The 20,629-nt window shown below is 37.6% G+C and overlaps 1 protein-coding gene across 1 annotated transcript in view; it reads left to right on the forward strand.

Moving 5' to 3' along the window:
• The window catches only part of vps13c (vacuolar protein sorting 13 homolog C), a 102,462-nt gene that overhangs the window by 55,426 nt on the left and 26,407 nt on the right, over positions 1-20,629 (forward strand). Inside the window, 23 exon segments of the mRNA XM_041226200.1 lie at positions 3,879-4,183; positions 4,571-4,718; positions 6,030-6,141; positions 6,491-6,624; positions 6,712-6,868; positions 7,217-7,287; positions 8,143-8,202; positions 9,355-9,520; positions 11,357-11,476; positions 11,784-11,887; positions 12,364-12,531; positions 13,123-13,427; positions 13,879-14,026; positions 14,512-14,716; positions 15,362-15,462; positions 15,937-16,106; positions 16,616-16,863; positions 17,211-17,443; positions 17,557-17,649; positions 18,380-18,745; positions 18,992-19,081; positions 19,717-19,872; positions 20,496-20,629. The exon segment at positions 20,496-20,629 is cut by the window's right edge and continues 131 nt beyond it. Of these exon segments, the coding sequence (XP_041082134.1) occupies positions 3,879-4,183; positions 4,571-4,718; positions 6,030-6,141; positions 6,491-6,624; positions 6,712-6,868; positions 7,217-7,287; positions 8,143-8,202; positions 9,355-9,520; positions 11,357-11,476; positions 11,784-11,887; positions 12,364-12,531; positions 13,123-13,427; positions 13,879-14,026; positions 14,512-14,716; positions 15,362-15,462; positions 15,937-16,106; positions 16,616-16,863; positions 17,211-17,443; positions 17,557-17,649; positions 18,380-18,745; positions 18,992-19,081; positions 19,717-19,872; positions 20,496-20,629 (3,794 nt within the window).

Raw genomic sequence — 20,629 nt, forward strand, 5'->3', positions numbered from 1 at the left:
CAGTGTTTAAAATTAGAACAAGGTCATGTCACGTGATTTTCTGTGCTGACTTTCTTTACAAGCTTCTTTCATCCTCAGTTACTGTCTCTCTTGCCCTTTCTTGTTCTTTTGAGGATCTTCTTAGCTACAAATATGCTTCATCTCGCAAGGTACAAACTACTTCATGCAACCACAAACTGATTTCCTTCTTTTGGTTATGCTGCTTCACTCCAAATACAGTGCTGGGAAAACGTGTTTGCCCCCTGTCTGATTTTCTGCATTTTTGCGTATTTCTGACACTAAATGTTATCAAAGCTTCAACCAAAATTTAATATTAGATAAAAGGGACCCTGAGTGAACAAATAACACAACATTTTGATACTTATATGTAACACCCAATCCCCCATGTGAAAAAGTAATCGCCCCCTTAGAGTCAATAACTGGTTACTCCACCTTTAGCAGCAATAACTGCAACCAAACGCAGTAGTTATTGATCAGTCTCTCACAGCGCCATGGAGAAATTTTGGCCCACTCCATGCAGAACTGATTCAACTCAGTGACATTTGTGGGTTTTCGAGCATAAACTGCTAGTTTCAGGTCCTGCCACAACATCTCAATGGGGTTTAGGTCTGGATTTTGAGTAGGCCATTCCAAAACTTTAAATTTCTTGCTCTTCAACCATTCTGATGTAGACTTGCTTGTGTGTTTCGGTTCATTGTCTTGCTGCATGACCCAGCTGCGCTTCAGCTTCAGCTCATGGCCTGACATTCTCCTGTAGAATTCTCTGATACAGAGCAGAATTCATGGTTCCTTCAATGTTAGCAAGTTGTCCAGGTCCTGATGCAGCAAAACATCCCCAAGTCATGATACTACCACCACCATGCTTGACCGTTGGTATGAGGTTCTTACTGTGGAATGCAGTGTTTGGTTATTGCCAGACAAAACTGGGCCCATGTTGGCCAAAAAGTTCCACTTTTGACTCCTCTGTCCATAGAACATTGTTCCAGAACTCTTGAGGATCATCCAGGTGCTTTTTGGCAAACTTGAGACGAGCATTCATGTTCTTCTTAGTGAGCAGTGGTTTCCGCCTTGCTACTCTGCCATGAATCCCATTTTTGCCCAGTGTCTTTCTGATGGTGGAGTCATGACAAATGACCTTAGCCAAGATGAGAGAGGCCTGCAGATCCCTGGATGTTGTTCTAGGGTTTTTTGTGACTTCCTGGACGATTTTACGCCTTGCTCTTGGAGAGATTTTGGCAGGACGGCCACTCCTGGGAAGATTCACTACTGTCCCAAACTTTCTTCATTTGGACAATATGGCTCTGACTGTGGTTTGGTGGAGCCCCAGAGCCATAGAAATGGCTTTATAACCCTTTACAGACTGATAGGCATCAACAACTTTTTTTCCGGAGGTCTTCAGGAATTTCTTTTGATCGTGGCATTATGTGCCTCGAAGCTATGTGCTGACAACTTCACTCTGATGGTAAGGGCCAAAGTTAGTCAGATTTATATTTGGCAGGGCTGGCCCAAATCAGGCCTGATTGTTAACCAAAGTATTCAAACAGCTGACCCTAATTATCCCTTTAATTGGATTGAGTTAACTAGGGGGACAATAACTTTTTCACACCTGAGATTTCTAGTTTGATTACCTTGCACACCAAACAAATGAAAGAAGCACCAAACTTTGGTGTCATTTTTTCTCTGACTCCCTCTATATACTACTACAACCCACAAAAAGATCTGACCAAATTCAATGTGAAAAATGTACAAAAATGCAGAAAATCAGACAGGGGGCAAATACTTTTTCACGGCACTGTACACTACTGCACTTCCCATTGTAAAGCCCTGAACAGATGGGGCGACAGAGTTTCATAGGGGGGCATTTTGTAGTGGCTGTTTAAAAAACCAAAAAACAAGACAAACAACAGTTATGATATAGATAACTAGTAGTATGTAGTATTTGCATTAAATGCCATTTTTATCTGAATAGCAACACCTTAAGTAAAATACAGTCCTTGGATGTATGAGACTACTGTTAAAGGTTGGAAATATTTTTTTTGCATACAAGGTTGCAGGTAAACTAATAGCATGATTAAAAGACCACTTCCTAATGTCATGTTGTTTTTGTCCGTCTTTCTTTGTCAAGCAAAACGTTAGTGTAAGATAAAGACCGGAGTGTATCACTTAAATGTAATGTAAAAAGCTGCTTCTAATAAAGAAAGCTAAACTCATTGTAAATTAAGAACTAAGCATAAAGCTAAGTAACATGACTCATTTAGTTGTCTTAAGTGGAAGACTGGTAATGCAAATATTAATCATTTCTGTTTCCCTGTGAAAATTGGTTGCTGTAATTGGCCAGTGCATGTTTGCTTGGAGGCAGTGTGCGAGTTTCACATTGCTGCGTCAATGATGGCCTTCATTCATTTAATTATGTCTTCTTACAGATGCTTGTCTCCTTACTGTGCCTTAATGAGTGTTTCTGTTTTTATTAAACTGCCTACCCCTTCATTTTGAATGGCCTTTTAAAAGATTATTCATGCAATGTTTCAGGCTTAAGATGTTAATACCAGTGATTTGGTTTCTATTGGTATTCCTCATGCAATGGTGATCCACGTTTTAGGATGACTGGTTTTGGATTTCAATAATTATAATCCATATGTATGTTTTTGGCATATGAATTATGCCTGAAAAATTTTGTGTGAATTATGGTACATGTTTTTAATCAACCCCAAACATTTAGGTTTTAACATAATACTATGAACTGAGCTCATATGTGCCTGTGACTGTGTATATGAGCTTTAGGTTATGAGCAAGATCACATATCTTATTACTTTAGTGATGTAATGTTGCATGAAATGTCGTGATATGATACGTATCACGATATGATATGCATCACGATGTGATGGTCCTGATTGACTACTTGTGTGATATATAATAAGATCAAATGATCATTAAACAATGGACTATTTTGTTAAAAAAAATGTAATGAGATAGGGAGGGTATGCATTCGTAGCAACTGTAAAATGTAAAGAATGTATCATGATTGATTCATTACATGAAGACATTTTCACAATGAGTCAGAACATTGTTAATTATCAACATTTTATATTTTTGTCAGCAAAGTTGAGGTTTCAGAAAAACAAAATCACACTTTGCTTGTGCTTGATATGGTTACATGCAAACACGTACGATATATTTAAACTGAAAAACACATTAAGAGCTGTGAAGCAAATAGTTCATGTCCAATGTTGTTCACATAACAGATTGTTTATCCAGGATTAGGAACTTAAATTAATGGTTTTGCAGATGCTGAGTAGCACTAACCTTGGTCTAACTAATGTTACCATACTGTAAGAAACGTAATCCAGCACTAACAGGGGTCTGCAGAGTTTGAATTCAAATAACGTGAATGAGAATTTATGTATATCTTGTAACAATGTTGGAATACTGCTGAGGATGCTCTAGTCCTTGAATGATCAGTCGGATGATAATTTGGATTGTGTTGCATGCCCACTTGTCTGTGCTGTTGGCTTCAATACCATCAAACTGTCATGTCAAGGCACAGAATCCTTTATGACTAATTGCACAGGTAGAATGCATATACTAACAGTTTTTAGAACAGATGGTGTGCATTGCATTTTCATGTGTTCATAACTTGTTCAATACAGCTAAATTCAGGAATGTACAGAGTACTAACTTCGTTTGTTTTAATTTCTGCAAATTTGAGTGTAACCAGAACCACTTGCTTTGCTGGTTTCATGTTGCATGGCTTTCTACTAACAAAAAGTAGGGAGCAATTGTCTGCAAAATATGTGCACTCACTCTTTCACCAGTTTCTTACACTATGGCTGCTGTTGTGATGTTTTAAATGATCATGACTTCATCATTTCCTTTTGTAGAAATTTGTTGATAACTTCCAGACAGCAAGGGAGGCCTTGAGTGTGGCCACAGTACAGGCTGCAGAGAAAGCTGCCTCCAGCGTCCGGGATTTCGCCCAAAAGAGCTTCCGCCTCTCCATGGATATCAAGCTGAAGGCTCCAGTGATCATTATCCCCCAGTCCTCCATCTCCCAGAATGCAGTGGTGGTGGACCTGGGGCTGATCACCGTGCAGAACCAGTTCTGTCTGGTCCCTGCAGACAGGGGCTCTCTGCCTCCAGTCATTGATAAAATGAAAGTGCAGCTAACAGAGCTGAAGCTTTCCAGGTATGATGCTACAGAATTAGCCATTTCCTTCAAGTGAGAACAACAGCGTTTTAGCTTGTAGGTAACACATTGTGATTGGTAGATTTTGGGAGTCTTAGGTGTTGTAGCCATTGTGAAGTCTTCATGTCAATTCTTTTTAATACTTCTTCAAATGACTGAGCAAAAACTGTGATAATAAGCTGAGTTTACGTTTTTAGAAGTTGATTAATAACATGGCACAATGAGCATTACACTAAAGAAGTGTGGATAGAACAATACCCTGGCACAGTGAGCAACTACCTGTCATCTTGTTGGGAAAATCAGGTGTTTCCCATTTTCAGAGGGGTTGGTTTTGTCAATTAACTTGGAAGCTGTTCATTTTTGTAATTGTGTGTTTTTCACAATCAGGGTTGTTCTGCAAGGGGGCTCCTCTCAGCCCGACATTGAACTATTGCAGCCAATAAACCTAGACCTGACTGTGAACCGAAATCTCGCTGCTTCTTGGTACGACAAAGTCCCTGCAGTGGAGATCAAGGGATGGTTAGAGATCATGAATGTAAGTCACTTATGCTATAGAGAGGTGCTGATGGGAAACAGTGACATATGTTTTCTATGTTTAAAAAAACAAAACAAAACAAAAAAAAGACCTTATAATAAAAATAAACACCACAGCCAATCCAATATCTGCAGTACTTAGCTAAAGCCATGAATTTCTTTCAGTGAATGAATATCATATGAATATCATTTCATATGAAGAACACTTTTATTATTTAAATTATTTTACATTATTGCATTTTTGATCATAGTAAAGAATACAGCTGCCACCTTTTAAATGTTTAAACATCTCTGTTTAGTTTTCTACTAATAAAGCAAACGTTTCCTTGTGTATCTTTTTTCTACATTAATAGAAAACTATTATAAACTGTACTACTGTTACTACAGTAAATGTGAAATAATAAATCCCTATTGAAAGGTATTGTTTTTGATTGATTTATTTTTTATATTAATTTAATATATCAGTATTTTTTTGACAAGGCGCACCCAAGCCCACTCCTGTTTGAACAGATTATTCTACTGATTGTTATTACGACAATGTAAACGTTGCAGCTGTAGTATGGAAGCTATCCAGTTTGTTAGAACTGTGACGTGAGCTCGCTACATTTACAAATGGATTTGGAAGTTATATCCTCATGAAACCTTGGGCTAGTGCTGTCAAACAGTCATGAAGGATCATATTCCTGACTTGTGTATTTGTACCGAGCACAGCACTATTTAAAGCAGTGTACAGGTGTTACTCAGCAGAGTGCTTTGGGAGCTCTGCCCACTGTTTTAGCTCTGCTTTTTTAATATCAGATATCCCTTTTTTGCATCAAATCAGGGCCTTTGCCTGCGTAAGCTTATATATCCTGGCACATGATTTTTCCCAGATGTCACAGGCACTTTTTTTTTTTCTCATTTAGATTACAGGCCATATTGTATACAGAACAGATTATACCAAAGTCTAATTATCTCACCGCTGTGTAAAACCTTTTGAAAGGTACCAGTTAACATAAAACAAAACAGACAACTGTTATAAAGCTATATAATGGTGTGTTTTGTTTTTTTTAAATTGTTGTCATTAAATAATTGCACACAGTTATCATATTAATTATTGCTACTTTTTAAAAAATGCTATAATATGTGTAGACTGAATTTCAGTGCCAATTTCTTAACACATCTGGACAAACAGGTTAGACAAAACATTGACTTTGCGAACACTATTGTATTGCTTTCACTTTGCCTGTGATTAACATAAGGCCATGAAGCATTTACGACAGCACTTGCAGTAGTCACTATGTCAAATGTGCCCACTATCTATTTTCTATAGGTTGTTCTAAGCCAAGAGGATCTTGGAGTTCTGATGAAAATTTTGGTTGAAAACATTGCAGAAGGCAGTAAAGAACTAAGTGGAAAAAACCTGACCAATGAAAAAGCTGAAGGTAGTTTGTCAATTCATTCATATTAAGAAATTACCATGCAAAAATGTGCTTGGAGATATATTAGCCAAGCCTCATGTAAATATAACACCAACAATTCACCATTACACAATGTTGGAAGTTGTACAGTAATCTGTTAAATACTGAATGAAAAAAGCTGATGTGTGGATTGCTTACAGGAAAGAGAAACAACACTGAATATTTTCAAGACCCGATACTCTGTGTTTTTTTTTTTTAATACATGAATTGTGTTTAAAACCTGTGTAGTTTCTTTTAAAAAGTAAAACAGCATTTGGCGAATATCCAATAGTTTTATTTATTACATGTTGTTTTGTTTTTGTTTTTTTGACAGATAGAAGTAAGACATCAGGGATGATCAAACTATTATCCAGTGCAGCAGGCGAGACAGGAAGCCCGCTGGTGAACGTCAACACAAGTATCTGTGAAGAAGTTGCTAAAGTGCTCCTCGACTTTGAAATCAAGGAGGTCTGTGAACATTTCAATCAGCAGGGTTTCATTTCATTGCTCTATATAGCTGGCTTTATAGTATGTCTTGCTATTATTTATCGTTAGGTGGTGGTGAAGCTTACCAAGCCAGTGAAAGAGAAAGAGTATCCATTCCTGGTACTGCATGTGTCAAAGCTTGGGACTGAAGCTAGAGTGAAAAACTATGACATGGGTGCCACTGCCTATCTAAAGAAAATCAGCATGAAGTACCTGGGATTTACAGGTATGATGGTATAACCTGTACATAAGCCAAGCAGTGACTGTACACTTTGTTTAAACACAAAGCAGTTCCATTTAATCGCTTACTATAAACGTGGCTGTAGACGTATCTTGCTCATGAACACTCTGACCTTGTAGTTTGTATGCGTATATGATTAACTGTCAGATTATTCTAATGATTAAATAGTTTTTTTTTCTTCTTTTCTTTCAGTTCTAACATAATCTAGGTTAACCTACTCTCCTGCTTTTAAATATGTGCAGTTACTTTTGCTGATGACTGACTAAATGCAATCATTTTTTTTTCTCATTGTTGTTCTCATTTTTAGTTTTTATTCTTTTTTATATTGAAAAGGTGAACCTCTCAATATCATCAGGTCTTCTGATGAGCCGGGAGCGGATCTCCTGAAAGTGGAATATCACAAGGTTTGGCACAAATTTCAGTGTAATGCAATGGACGAGGCATCCTAGCTCTCAGTTGTACCGCTCCCCTGAACTGTGTCACTGACTTTAACACTGCAGTGGCTTGCTGTGCGTAGCGCTATTTTTGAAGTTATTATGTTGAATTTCAAACTGTGCCAGGAAGTGTGTGTTGCTTCCCTGGGGTTATTGGCACTGCGGGGCATTGCCTCCGAGATGGCAGGGATAAAAAGAGCACCGGTAAAGGGAAAAAACATCTGCCATTATTGTGTGTTTTAATGGCAGTGAAAATAAAATCTGCAGCCGGTACGCTACAGGGGTAAATGTTGTAATGCTTATAAGTATACAGTGAATGTGTGTGTGTTTCTATGTATGCACTGTGTGCAGTTTGCAGGTGTTAGGAACTATGTGAGCTTGGTATTCAAATTGGAAGTATGTCTAGGGATTATTATTCCATTAACCAAACCACATGTTACATCCCAAAGGTACAGCACTTATTGCCTAGATGTATTTTGTGGTTCAGCTTAGTTTAAACACTGCATTACAGCAGAACATTCTTGACTACACTGCTTTTGATGTTAAAACTATTTAAACTACAATACTTAAGATTGCTTCATTGCATACTCTGATGTAGTGTGTTTGTGTATAATAACTAGTGAATTACAGTATTACTGATGTCAGCCTACACAGTTTGCATAATTAAAGAGACTAGAAATTGCCCTCAGCGTCCGTTGCATAATTCATGTATTGACCAGCACATATACACAAGCTTTTGCTTTGTCCTGCAATGTTGTTTTGTGAAGTGCTTGTATACATTTTAAATAAAGAAATTTACATTTTTGAATTATTTCTTTGTTACAGGCTGACAAAAATGGGCCAGACTTTAAAACTGTTTACAACAACACTGAGCAGATGATCACTGTGAGTAAAATCTGCTTTCTGTCGCCAGTCGGAATGTTTCATATTCAAAAAGGATTTATCCAAGATTACCTTCTCTCTTTTATTTTCAACTAGATTTTAAGTGGGTTCGATTGAAATTCACAACAAGTTTTTAGTATTGAGAGTAAGATGTGCTTGAATTCTGTTCATGCATGTTTTGTATTTCTGTTTTTTAAACAGTATATATTAATTTTTCTGACAGTAAATAGAACAGAAAGTCCTACAGTCTTAGCATTACCTCCCTAGAATTGTATTCTGACAATGTAACATTTTATAAGCCTTTGTAAAGGCCTCACTACAAGGCGATTCCACGATAACCCCAAAATAACCCCTCTATCTTTCTTCCCTCTTTCCATTCCATTCTGTGTATCCCTTACCTGTTACCTGTTTACACACAATATGCAATACTTTACTTTATTTAGCATTAATATATGTGCCACAAGTCGACTCAGCTGCAGAGATAGTCAAATACCTTAAGAGTTATTTTAAGGATGATTTTTTTCCTATACTTTTTTATTTCAAATAATTTTGGTATTCATGAAACTGCTATAGACTGTTGTGAGTTTCTTTAATAACAGTTTAGGGCAGTGTCATGATTATCAAATGTAATTGATGTATACAGACAGTTATTAAATCAATCAGTAAATCAATATGTATTTTATATAGCACCTTTTATAGTGGACTACCATCACAAAGTGCTGCAAAGATACTGTGGAACAATGCACAATGCATTAAATACAAACTGAAAAAAAAAAAAAAATGCAAATACATTAACAATGCAAAAACTAAACAATGCAAATACATTAAATACAGGCATAATACATTAAAGACTAGGATGTGAATTCTAAACATTGTGGATGTGTGGGTCATACAGAATCATACAAATAAGATGGAGTGAAAAACCTGAAATAGCAATTTAGACAACAGCTAATAACAGATACCAGGCTTGAAGAGCATTGAAAGCAAGAGAGAACAAGTGGATCTTGAACAAGCAAGCCTGAGTATATAGCAGTACGAACTTGAGTTAGAGCTCTGTGAGCAGGGCCCTCTGTTTCATCTCTGCAATGAACTGGTGATAATCCAGGTGCTATGAAAACTGAGCCCCCTGCTTGCTTTATCTCCATCTCCGTCCAGGTGGCCTTTTCATCTCTTGACCTGCTGCTGCACACACAGGCCCTTCTCTCCAGCATTAACTTCCTAACAGCTGCCATGTCTTCAAGCAGCTTGCCCTCTGCTGATAAGGAGCGAGAATCGAAGATACAGGCTGAAGGACAAAGCAAGAGCTCAGCAATAAAGCCTGGTAACCCCAATGAAGAATGTTTTAAGCAAGAAACTTTTAACCTTGTCTCGATGTTGCATGAACTGCTGTTGCTCCTGTTGGAAACATAGATTAATTCTGGCTCCAAGTCAGTCTGATTAATCTGATTAATTTGCTTAATTCCTGTTTCCAGCATGGTTGCTAATCTGAAGCATAGCAGTACCTTTGTAGAAAACACTGTATATGTAGAGAACAGAGCATTTGTACTGCACTATACAGTACCTCATCTTGTAGAGGTAAAAAAATACCCCCCATGGATAACGGATATCAGCATACAGATATCCTTTACCCAGATACATGTCAGTCACATTTTACCGGCCTTGTATTAAGAATAAAATCAATCCCATATATATATATATATATATATATATATATATATATATATATATATATATATATATATATAATTAATGCACTTACCCGCCACACGCGATATCTGATTCCGTCACCAGTTTTCTGATACAAAGCCAATCTCTTCAGTGTTACAATTGATTAGAATATCTGCCACAGCGCTTCCTCCAGTTTCACCTAATGAAAATGCAGCCAAAACAAAGCGAAAGAGACAAGCTAGGGTAATGTAACAGTGGGTAATGTAAAAATTGTTTTAGATACTGTGATGTATTTTTTATCTGTAATCTTTAGTTGTTTTTGTGCATTTTCGTTTGCAAGTGAACTGTGACATTAGTGCCTTATTGAGCACTCTATTCTGCAATTTTACTGACTTTGGATACTGTTTTAATTCTGGAAACTGTTTTTGTTAAAACTTTTGCTAAATTGCATTACTTTTACATTTCACGAAGTTCTGTGCTGCAGTGTATACCAGTTTTAAAAATGTGTATTGTATTACAGTCCAGTGTGTGTCCAGTCGTCTCTTTTGGCAAGTGATATTTTGAGAATCCTATCGTTCTGAATTAAAATACTACTTCTTTAAAAATATAGTACTGTACGAACAAAACCATTACAGTATATCTTAATGGAAGCCTGCTTATTTTAAAACACCGTCCTTTCAGATATGTATTTTTGATATTGTTAGTTTTTCAGGGAACACAAAAAAGGTACAAGGGGTGGAGTGGGCCAAAATTAAATAATCAGAAATGCGTCACATGCGTTTAACCGTCACTGAAGTCAACACTTATAGGGTCGGATATGTGAGTGCTGACTGTATGTAAGTGTGTGTGTATACATGACATTTTTACAGCAGTTGGGGCCATCGAAAAATAAAATCTTCATTATGTCGAGATAGTATTGACTTCTGTTCTCTCTAGATTCTGGGATACCATAACGGATTGTTAATATTGAGATTCTGAGATTGAAATTATTTTGTAATCAAAGAAGATTTTATTTTTTTGGATCACCTTAACGAGCCGCAATACTTTTTACCTTCCTAAAGCATTATAACTAGATTTTTTTTGGGGGGGGGGTTTTGGCCACAGGCACATTTTTTCAATTTCTCTTAAGGTAAAGGGGAATAATCATTTTGTTCCAGGTTTATTTTTTAAATGGCACAAAAGCAGATCGCATAGCATATTGTAATGCCCTTTGTTCTGCTTTGTTTTCCTCCTATTACTGAAGTGTTCATGCACAACATTGATCTCCCAGACACAAATTTGCCCATAGCACATCTGGTGTAGACACTGACTAATAACCAATATCTTAAGTACATTTTAAAGTCTTGTGACTAGAATTAAATCAGGTCTTGGGTGGATTTAGGTACCATTAATAAACTAAATATGTAGGTTATATAAATGCATCTAAAATCCAGTGCTGTTAATGTTGTAATACTGCCCTCTAGTGACACCATATTTTCCCCTCCTTTAGTGTCTGCTGGTCCAGAAACTGATGGTGATGTCATTGACCTTAAGCTCACTGCTAAGCTTGGTTCGTTTAATGTATTTGTATGTGATGAAAACTGTGATATTGCTGACATTAGGATACGGGGTAAGTTTATGTAAAAAGGCTGAAAAGTTTTTTGCTTGTACAGTGGGAGCCACCCATTGCTCTTATATTTATATTTTATTGGATTGCATAATACATATACCATAGGTTAGATATATTAGCGATGTAGTTATGAAATTGTATACATTTTGTATTTTTTTCTCTTCATTTCACATACGACTGTAGTTTTTAGAATAGTTATTTTGGCAAAACGCCTGCAGGTTGGTTGTATGTTGCAAACACAGGAAGTAAATTACTTACAGTTTCTCTTGTAATGTGCCCTGTGCATAACACTTCTAACATTCTACAGGTATTGATGCCTCAGTTTCAATGCAGTCGTCTCAAACTCAAGTTTTCGCCCGACTTAGAGATATCATTGTCACAGATGTTGACTCAAAGACTATCCACAAAAAGGCAAGTGCATTTCCAAATCTTGTTTTTTTTAAAGCATTTATTTCAGGTTTACCTTTACGTTTTTGCTGACCTAGATTTTACGTTGTACGCTCTGTTTTCACTGTTTATACAGCTTGTGGTTAGTGTGGTGACTTAACACGTTTCTTACCTTCATAGTCAACTGACTTGAAAAGCCTGCTGTCACACTGATGAAGGCAATGGCCAAAAAAAAAACATGCTTCTACTTGGTGTTTGTCTACTGGCGTTTATTGTAATTTTATGACTTAAATCACTCTTGAGTTTAATAGTCTAGACCGACAATTTTAACTTAAATGCCCAAATATATTTATAATGAGCGTTACATTTGAAATAATAAAAACAATAAAACTGTATGCAAGTCTGAATGATTTGTGCCACAGTGAGCTGTCAAAGCAGTACTCCGTGATCGCCTGGGTCTCCCCTCGCAACAGTCCATTCACATTGGGTTATCATTTCAGGCGGTCTCCATCGCTGGAGATGAAGTGTTCAGTTTCAGCATGGCACTGTATCCGAATGCTACAGAGGGAGCTGCCTATACCGATACCTCCAACGTGGATGGGAAGGTGACCCTGAAAGTGGGCTGCATTCAGATTGTCTACCTGCACAAGTTCCTGATGTCTCTGATGGTGAGCTCATCTGTCAAGTATGATTTTTTATAAAAACCAAACCTCATACAGCAGCATCTGCAGTACTATAACCAATTCTGAACATAAATAACGAGATAGAATTTGGATTTGCATTTAGGGATACCGTACAGTAGTATACCTTTACTGGGATTTGTTTGTCTGCACCAATGTAAATGTTATAAAGCAAGCAAGAAACAATGGGTTTAGACAGAACCAGAAAAAAATAATATTTTTTTTATTATACCATATAATGTAAAAACCTTTGTATAAGTCTATTTTCTATGTATTTTTAGGGGGTCCTAAAAATGGGGGAGCGACTTATACACTGGTGTGACCTATAGGCTTTTTCCTGAAATTGCTGTCTCAAAAAGGGGGGGGGGGACGACGACTTATACACTGATACGACTTGTGCACAGATTTTTATGGTACATGGTTTTCTCTTTGTTTTCAGGGTTGAAAGTGGGAAGTTTGTTTCATTTGTTGCGTTTTGTTTTAAACCCACTTTGGGACTGGCAACACTGTTTATGTACGCTTTAAAATACTACTTTTAAAAGCAGAAGAGTCATTTTCTTTTTTTTTTAATCTTTCCAGAATTTTTCAAATAACTTCCAAACTGCAAAGGAGGCCCTGAGTGTCGCCACAGCACAGGCCGCAGAGAAAGCTGCCTCCAGCGTCCGGGATTTCGCCCAGAAGAGCTTCCGCCTCACCATGGATATCAAGCTGAAGGCTCCAGTGATCATCATCCCCCAGTCCTCCATCTCCCAGAATGCAGTGGTGGTGGACCTGGGGCTGATCACCGTGCAGAACCAGTTCTGTCTGGTCCCTGCAGACAGGGGCTGTCTGCCTCCAGTCATTGATAAAATGGATGTGCAGCTAACAGAGCTGAAGTTGTCCAGGTAAAATATTTCAATGGCTCCTTTATCAGCCATTCACAATTCTTACATTGCCATTTCCTTTGGTTATAAATATTTTGCAGTCCATCTCTCCATGCGTTGTGGATTATTCTAGGGTGTCCCTGTGTGACATTTTGGTTACGTGTTAAAGTGATGGGTTAACACAGTAGACCTCCCTTTAAAAATTGTGGTGCCACTTTTTAGAATCTAATATTACTTGTAGCCTCCAACTAATTTTGTTATCACCTTTAGTCCCTCAAACATTGCACAGGTTTTCACACTTCTATATTACAGTACAAACATCTTGGCTCAGTTTTACTTCATTAGTCATGGAGGCCACAAATGATGCTGCTTTTTAATTACTGTAATTTAAAATACTATAACAACTGACCACAATAAGTACACTATCACCGCTACAGCCAACTTAACCAAAGTAAAATTTCACTTTTCACAGAATTCTCCTACAGCAAGGTTCAGTTCAGCCTAATATTGAGTTACTGCAACCAGTCAACTTGCGAGTGTCTGTGAAGAGAAACCTCGCGGCTGCCTGGTACCAGAAGATACCAGCAATAGAAGTCAATGGAGACCTGAAACCTATGAAGGTCAGAATACTTTCTACATGCATTCTGTATTCAGTACTTAAATATGCTGTTATAGGTGGTGATGTTTCAGTAACAGAATGTTAACTATTTTTCTGTGTTTAAAGTGTTTTATTTATTGATTTATTAATGTATTTAAAATATTAAAGAGAAACATCCCCACAAGACTAAAGCCTCATAACTGGGGTGTAGAGATACGTAACACAGTGAAATATATAAATAACATTAATTATTGGTTAAAATGGTCTGTGGGGTTTAGATGTAAAGTCATTAATCTTACCACATTCTGAATTTTATAATATTAATAATGTTTGCTGTTATGTTTATGGAATGTATTATTACTTGGTCTGTCCTGATTTAAATAAAGTTTAAATACCTGTCAATACAATCATGTTCTTTTATCAATAAAAAATTAACAGGTTAACAAATGTTTTTGATCCTAATGTGACGTGTTCTTTTTTCCCCTTTAAACCATTTCATTACTAAAGGTGGCCCTAAGCCAAGATGACTTAACTGTCCTATTAAAAATTGTGATGGAAAATATTGGAGAAGCTGCAGATCCACAGACAGATACCAAGACATCTGCTGATAGTGTGCAACAGCAAGGCGGAGCTCAGTATGGGTCAGATCTGCCCAAAGGTAAGAAACACAAAACAGATCTTGGGATATATTCCTAAAGCATATTTATAATGAGCTGTGCTTTTAAGCCACCTGTTGGCATCACTGAAAGCTTTCAACTGAATTTCAGCTGCTATTCAGACTGCTTAAACCCCATAATCATCAGGGATTAACATTGTTACTGGGAATTCACGTGTACGTGCAGTTCACTACATATACTGCAAGAGACAGTATATCTGTTTTGGTTAGCTGGGTTAGATATACATTTTATAATGGGGTTAGATATGTGTACATAAAAACACTGGTGGTACAAAACATAGCCATGCTGGTGTGTATTGAGTCAAATACTTGTCTTTTCATGTGCTTGAGTTGTTGTGTACATGGCATGGAGAAACATGTGGGTATGTCATATGGGTAGTATTAATGTTGATGCCTGTATAACAACTAGCCTGCTTTGGAACTAGTGCCCGCCCCTGTGTATATTATCTGTTATATGTTGTGTGTGGTGTGTTATGTTGGTGTATAGACATTGGTACACGGGATATAAACGGGTCTGTGTATCTATAAAAATGTATATTATCTAATATCTATCTATCTATCTATATATGCATATAAAATGTAATATATATATATATTAACTTTATTAATTCACTGCTGGGATCAAGTGAATAATTAATTATTAATTGCTCCCAGCACAAATATATAGATGACGTCACTAAGACTCGCTGGTTTGTATTCTAAGTCAACCATACGAAACGCTGAAATTTGATTTTAACTTTGAATCGCTTTCCTTGGTGCTTTACAACAGTGATCCTACGCTGGTATGTATTGAGTCAAATACTTGCCTTTTCACATGTGCTTGAGTTGTTGTGTACGTGGCATGGAGAAACATGTGGGTGTGTCAGTAGGCGGGTGGGAGTTTTAATGTTGATGCCTGTGTCAACAACTTCGTTTATCCTGCTTGGGAACTGTTTACAATATGCCTAGATTCTTTGTCCAAAATACAAAGGGTATAAAACAATAGTGCAGTATTTTATTGTCCAAGTAACAGGTTTGTTGGCACATGCTCAAGAGTAAGGCTAATTATAATGTAGAACAATTATAACCATTATCATTGTCAGTTAATATGCTGTGGTTTAAGCAGTGGGATCAAATGTGACCAAATGTGATGTTGTGTTCATATTTTAAGGGTTATTTAAACACCTCCAACATAATGTGGCTGCCTTATTGCATTGATGTCACCGTTTGGCATATGCATTCCATTTTTAGATATCTGTTGCTCCCCCTCTCTGCAGAAAGCACCGCTTTCCCAAAGACAGGATAGACTACGTCTTGGAGAATTCATCTTGCACCTAATGACCGCATCTGGGAAAATGTTTGAAGATGGGGCCTTAGAGGCCTCTACAAAACTCACTGCCTGTACACTGGATGATTGTAGGCAGGGGATCCAGAGGGTCACCTCAAGGTAACTGTTCGATACACAAGATCATATTAAAGGCTAAAGATGCATCTCTTATTTTGAACGTGCCTCCTCATCCCTTTAAAAGGATAGAAAAATAAGTGTTATTTTATATTTACAGTGGAATTAGATGAACGCTGAGAAATGCTCCTGAGCAAAGTTTATGTAAAATAGGTCTTAGTAAAGGTTTCCAAAATACTTCAAAGGGATTATTGCTTGGCACACAGTGTCACCCAGTGGCAAACTGATGTCATTGTCATAGAGTTTTTATTTATTTATTTTGCTAACTGTTACCCAGAGAATAAATGTTGCTGCACACCACTAATGACTACTTTCTGTTGCGTAAGTCTTTACATTTAATTTACACTCTCAATCTGTGTTAGTTTTGGGGTGTGAAGAAACCTCCTGGTGACAGTCAGGAAAGTTATTTAATTTTTTAGAATACAATTTAGATTTTCAAAGTTGAGGTCAGGTTAATTTGTGCTGTTTCATTAAAGTATTTTATTGTCCCACAGAATGGTTGACAAGAAGGATGATGGGGGTGACAGTGTCATGATCGATCTGAGTTTTACCCAGCGCCAGGGTGAGAGTTCAGTGGTAGCTGTGCTCCAGAAGCTGTACGTCTGTGCCAGTGTGGAGTTCCTGCTGGCCGTGGCTGATTTCTTCATCAAAGCTGTGCCACAGGGTCCAACACCAACCCCTGACAAATCCAACCAGCTGCAGCTGAAACAATTGAATGTGCCAAGGGCAGCCTCAGAAAAGGGTTAGTTACTCTTGATTTGAATTTTACTTGGGCACTCTAGTTCTAAAAGTGCTTGTAGCTTACTGCATTTTTTTTGTATGAAATGTGAAAATCTTGCGTTTTTGTATTAACTGTGGTTCTTAATACAGTAAAACAGTTGACTCTTATAAAGTGTAAATGACTTGTTGGATTGATTTAAAAGTGCATATAGGCCTTCATAATTGAGGTAGAATTGAAACACACTCCTAGTTAGACCAGAATAAGTGAAATTTGACCAACAAACAAGAGACAATTGGAAAATTACATGAAAGGTAGCTTGTGGTTATTGTTGTACATTTTGACAGCTGATTTTGTATTTTGTATTTTAGCCCCTGATTCTTCTCGCCCCAAGATGAATATAAAAGCTGTTGTTATCAACCCTGAGGTTGTGTTTGTGGCCAGCCTGATGAAGGCTGATGCTCCAGCGCTTGCTGCCTCTTTCCAGTGCGATTTCACCCTTGTATTGGAGGGAGCATCTCAAAAAGTTACAGCAAGTTTGCGGGAGCTGAAGGTCCTGGCCTGCCCTTTCCTCAGAGGCAAAGGAGACAAGGCTGTCACCACAGTAAGCACAACGCAATGCTTTTGTTTAAATAGCAGATCGATGTGTTGCATATACTTTACCATGCAGGTTTTTTTTTCTTCACATTATTAAAACTGATATTTTTTTTTGTTCAGGTGTTGCGACCTGCTTGTTTAACTCTTGAAGCCAGAATGCATCAAACAGAACCTCTGACTGCAGCTGTCACAGTGGATGCAATTATTGTTAAGGTTAGGTTGCCCCATTTTATTAATTTTTTATGCCGTAACTTGAATTGAAATTGCATTTTTTACAATAGGTGTTAATGGGGATGCATTTGTGTTCTTTAATTTAATTTATTTCCCTATCCCTGTATTTTTAAAGGCATCCATAGCCCAAAGTAAAAATTCAACAAGTACCAGATAAGTGGACTATTGCAAACTGATCTTTTCCATAACATTGTAGATATGCCTCCCTGATACTTTGGCCACTGTATTGTTTTTAATTCTCTTCTTTTTGATAAAGACATGTATATAGAAGTGTTTATGGCCCCATCAATGGATCTGCCACTTTGGCTCATATTTCCTTTCTTTTTCTGGGAATACACAGCTGAGCTCTAGATGTGCTCTTGCTAATATAAAGTAACTTGGCTGATGTAGCCTATATTACGTAAGTATATGGCAGGCAACTAAAACTGAGCAGCCCCAGAACACATGCAGGGTATTCAAAGCACCTAATTACAAAATACAATGTCTGATTCATTGCAGTAGCAACCACAAATAATAATTGCAAACGTCATAAAAAGATAAGAGGACAAAATCTAAGAATGTCATTTGAAACGACTTCCTCTTTTTAATGTTAATAATATATTAAAATGTAATATACTGGTATATTTATCATATACTGAAAAAGCAGCCCTTCCACCATCGTAAACGTGACTCAAACATGGAGCATCAGTTATAACATTTGTTTCTGTTTCAGATTTCCCCAGTGATTCTCAACACTGTCATGACTATCATGGCTGCCATGACACCCAAGGCCCAAGATTTGGGGTTGCAGGAGAAGACTGGGGATGTTAGCAACTTGTGGGCCGTGAAGAATCTTAACAATTGCAGTTATTGGTTTCTGGGGGTGGAGGTGGCCAGTGAGGTCACAGATAAGTTCAGCTATAGAGAAGGCAGAGGTTTCGGGGAGAACTTGGTTGTTGATGTCAAGTTGGTTCAGGTCACCATGGAGTCTGGTCTGGGCCATCACACTGTTCCATTGCTCTTGGCTGAGTCATCCTTCAAAGGAAAAGCCCAGGACTGGACTTATTTACTTAATATCAGTGCAGACATGACCTTGGAGGTGAGAACTCTTGACAGTTATTTCAAGGTTCACCATTATCTCCTTTCTCTTAACCCAAAAAGTAATTTCCAAGTCTGTTGTCGCTGTGTAATATTTCAATGTGTGTGAATTAGGGATTATTTTTATTTTACAACAGTCATACAGTATAACAAAAAAAAAAAATGTTCCCCCAATATAGTGTTGTTGGTGACTTATAACACCAGTAGCAAAAAAAGCAAATAACACAGTGGCAAACCTCTTTCTCAGGTCCATTATTACAATGAAGTGCAAGCTGCATGGGAACCTCTCATTGAACGTGTGGAAGATGGCAGAAGACGATGGAACTTGAAGCTTGAGGTGAGGATGCTTTGATTTTTCCATTCCAGTTTGCGGAAGCTTCAAGCTACAAGTTTGGGGAATTTAAACAACTTGCACTGTCAACAAAGTCTTTATTCTGCTTAAGTAAAGTGCAGAAAAAGCAATGATAATTACGGAAGACTAATAAAGTAGCAAGTAATGCTACTTTAGAGTAACACCGAGGAATATTGTAGAGATCTGCAACTGTTTGCTTTTGTATTTTTTCCCCCTCAGTGAGATATTAAGATTAGTCTTTCATCTGGGGATTAGGGGATGTTTGTAAACAAAAATAACAATGCACATTTATAGGAAGCCGTGTTATCCAGTGGTCAAAGAAACGATCTTGTAACCAGGAGATACCCGGTTCAAAGCCCAGCTCAGCCACTGACTCACTGTGTGACCCTGAGCAAGTCACTTAACCTCCTTGTGCTCTGTCTTTTGGGTGAGATGTTCTTGTAAGTGACTCTGCAGTTGATGCATAGTTCACACACCCTAGTCTTGTATAGCGCTCTGTGATGGTGGTCCACTATGAAAGATGCTATATAAAAATGAAGATTATTATTAAAGCCATCTGTCAGAAACATACACTGTATAATACCAATACACAATCATAAATGCATACTTGTGTATTCTAGATGAAGAATAATCCCATTCAGGATAAAAACCCAGTGCCAGGAGATGATTTTGTTATTCTCCCTGAAGCCCAGACTGCTATCAACATCTGCTCAAAGGACACAATGAACATAACCATATCCAAATGCTGTCTTCATGTATTCACTAACCTAGCCAAGGTAATTCATGTGCTCAGAAATAATCTGGCTTTTACAAGTGATAACTTATTGTTGCCAAACTCAGTTTTAATTAAGTGGCTGAAAGACAGCTTTGAGATTAGGGAGAACTAAGTTAAATTTCATGTTAACTTTTAAGTTCACAGCAACAATATGTGCAGTCAATAGTTTTCTGACAGGATTTAGTTATAAATGCACTCTCTTACTTGGCTCTTCCTCTCTGTCCAGACATAAAAAACATCAGGTCGCTCTAGTGCTACCTATTGTTTGACATCTAATGTAAATTGAAAGTAGCCACAAAGGGGTCTGCCAGTTGGGAAATCTACCCCGTAAAAGACAGGAATAGTATTTACTAAACTGGGCATGAACTGACATTACCACCATCAGCAGTCTTCTAAGCTTGCCAAAGATAAAATAAGGTACTCAAAAATTAGGTCTGCCAGCAATTGGGGTTATCAGTGTTTGATTGTGAACGTTAATAATGAATGTTCTATTGTATATATGATCAGCTCTAGGCAGATCAGCTTTGAGGTTAACTGCTTTCGCTAGAAGTCTCTTATTAGTTTCCATGCAATGTTTTGCTTTTCTCTGCCTGTTATTTCACACTCTCATTTTGTTTTGTTTAGGCTTTCTCAGAAGGCACCGCTACAACGTTTGACCACTTGTTAAAAGAAAAGGCCCCATACACCATAAAAAACTCCCTTGGCATCCCCCTGGAAGTGCAGCACAGCAGCAATCTGCAGGCCCTCGGCTCAGGGGC

Source organism: Polyodon spathula, chromosome 24 (assembly GCF_017654505.1).
Source record: "Polyodon spathula isolate WHYD16114869_AA chromosome 24, ASM1765450v1, whole genome shotgun sequence".
NCBI lineage: Eukaryota > Metazoa > Chordata > Actinopteri > Acipenseriformes > Polyodontidae > Polyodon > Polyodon spathula.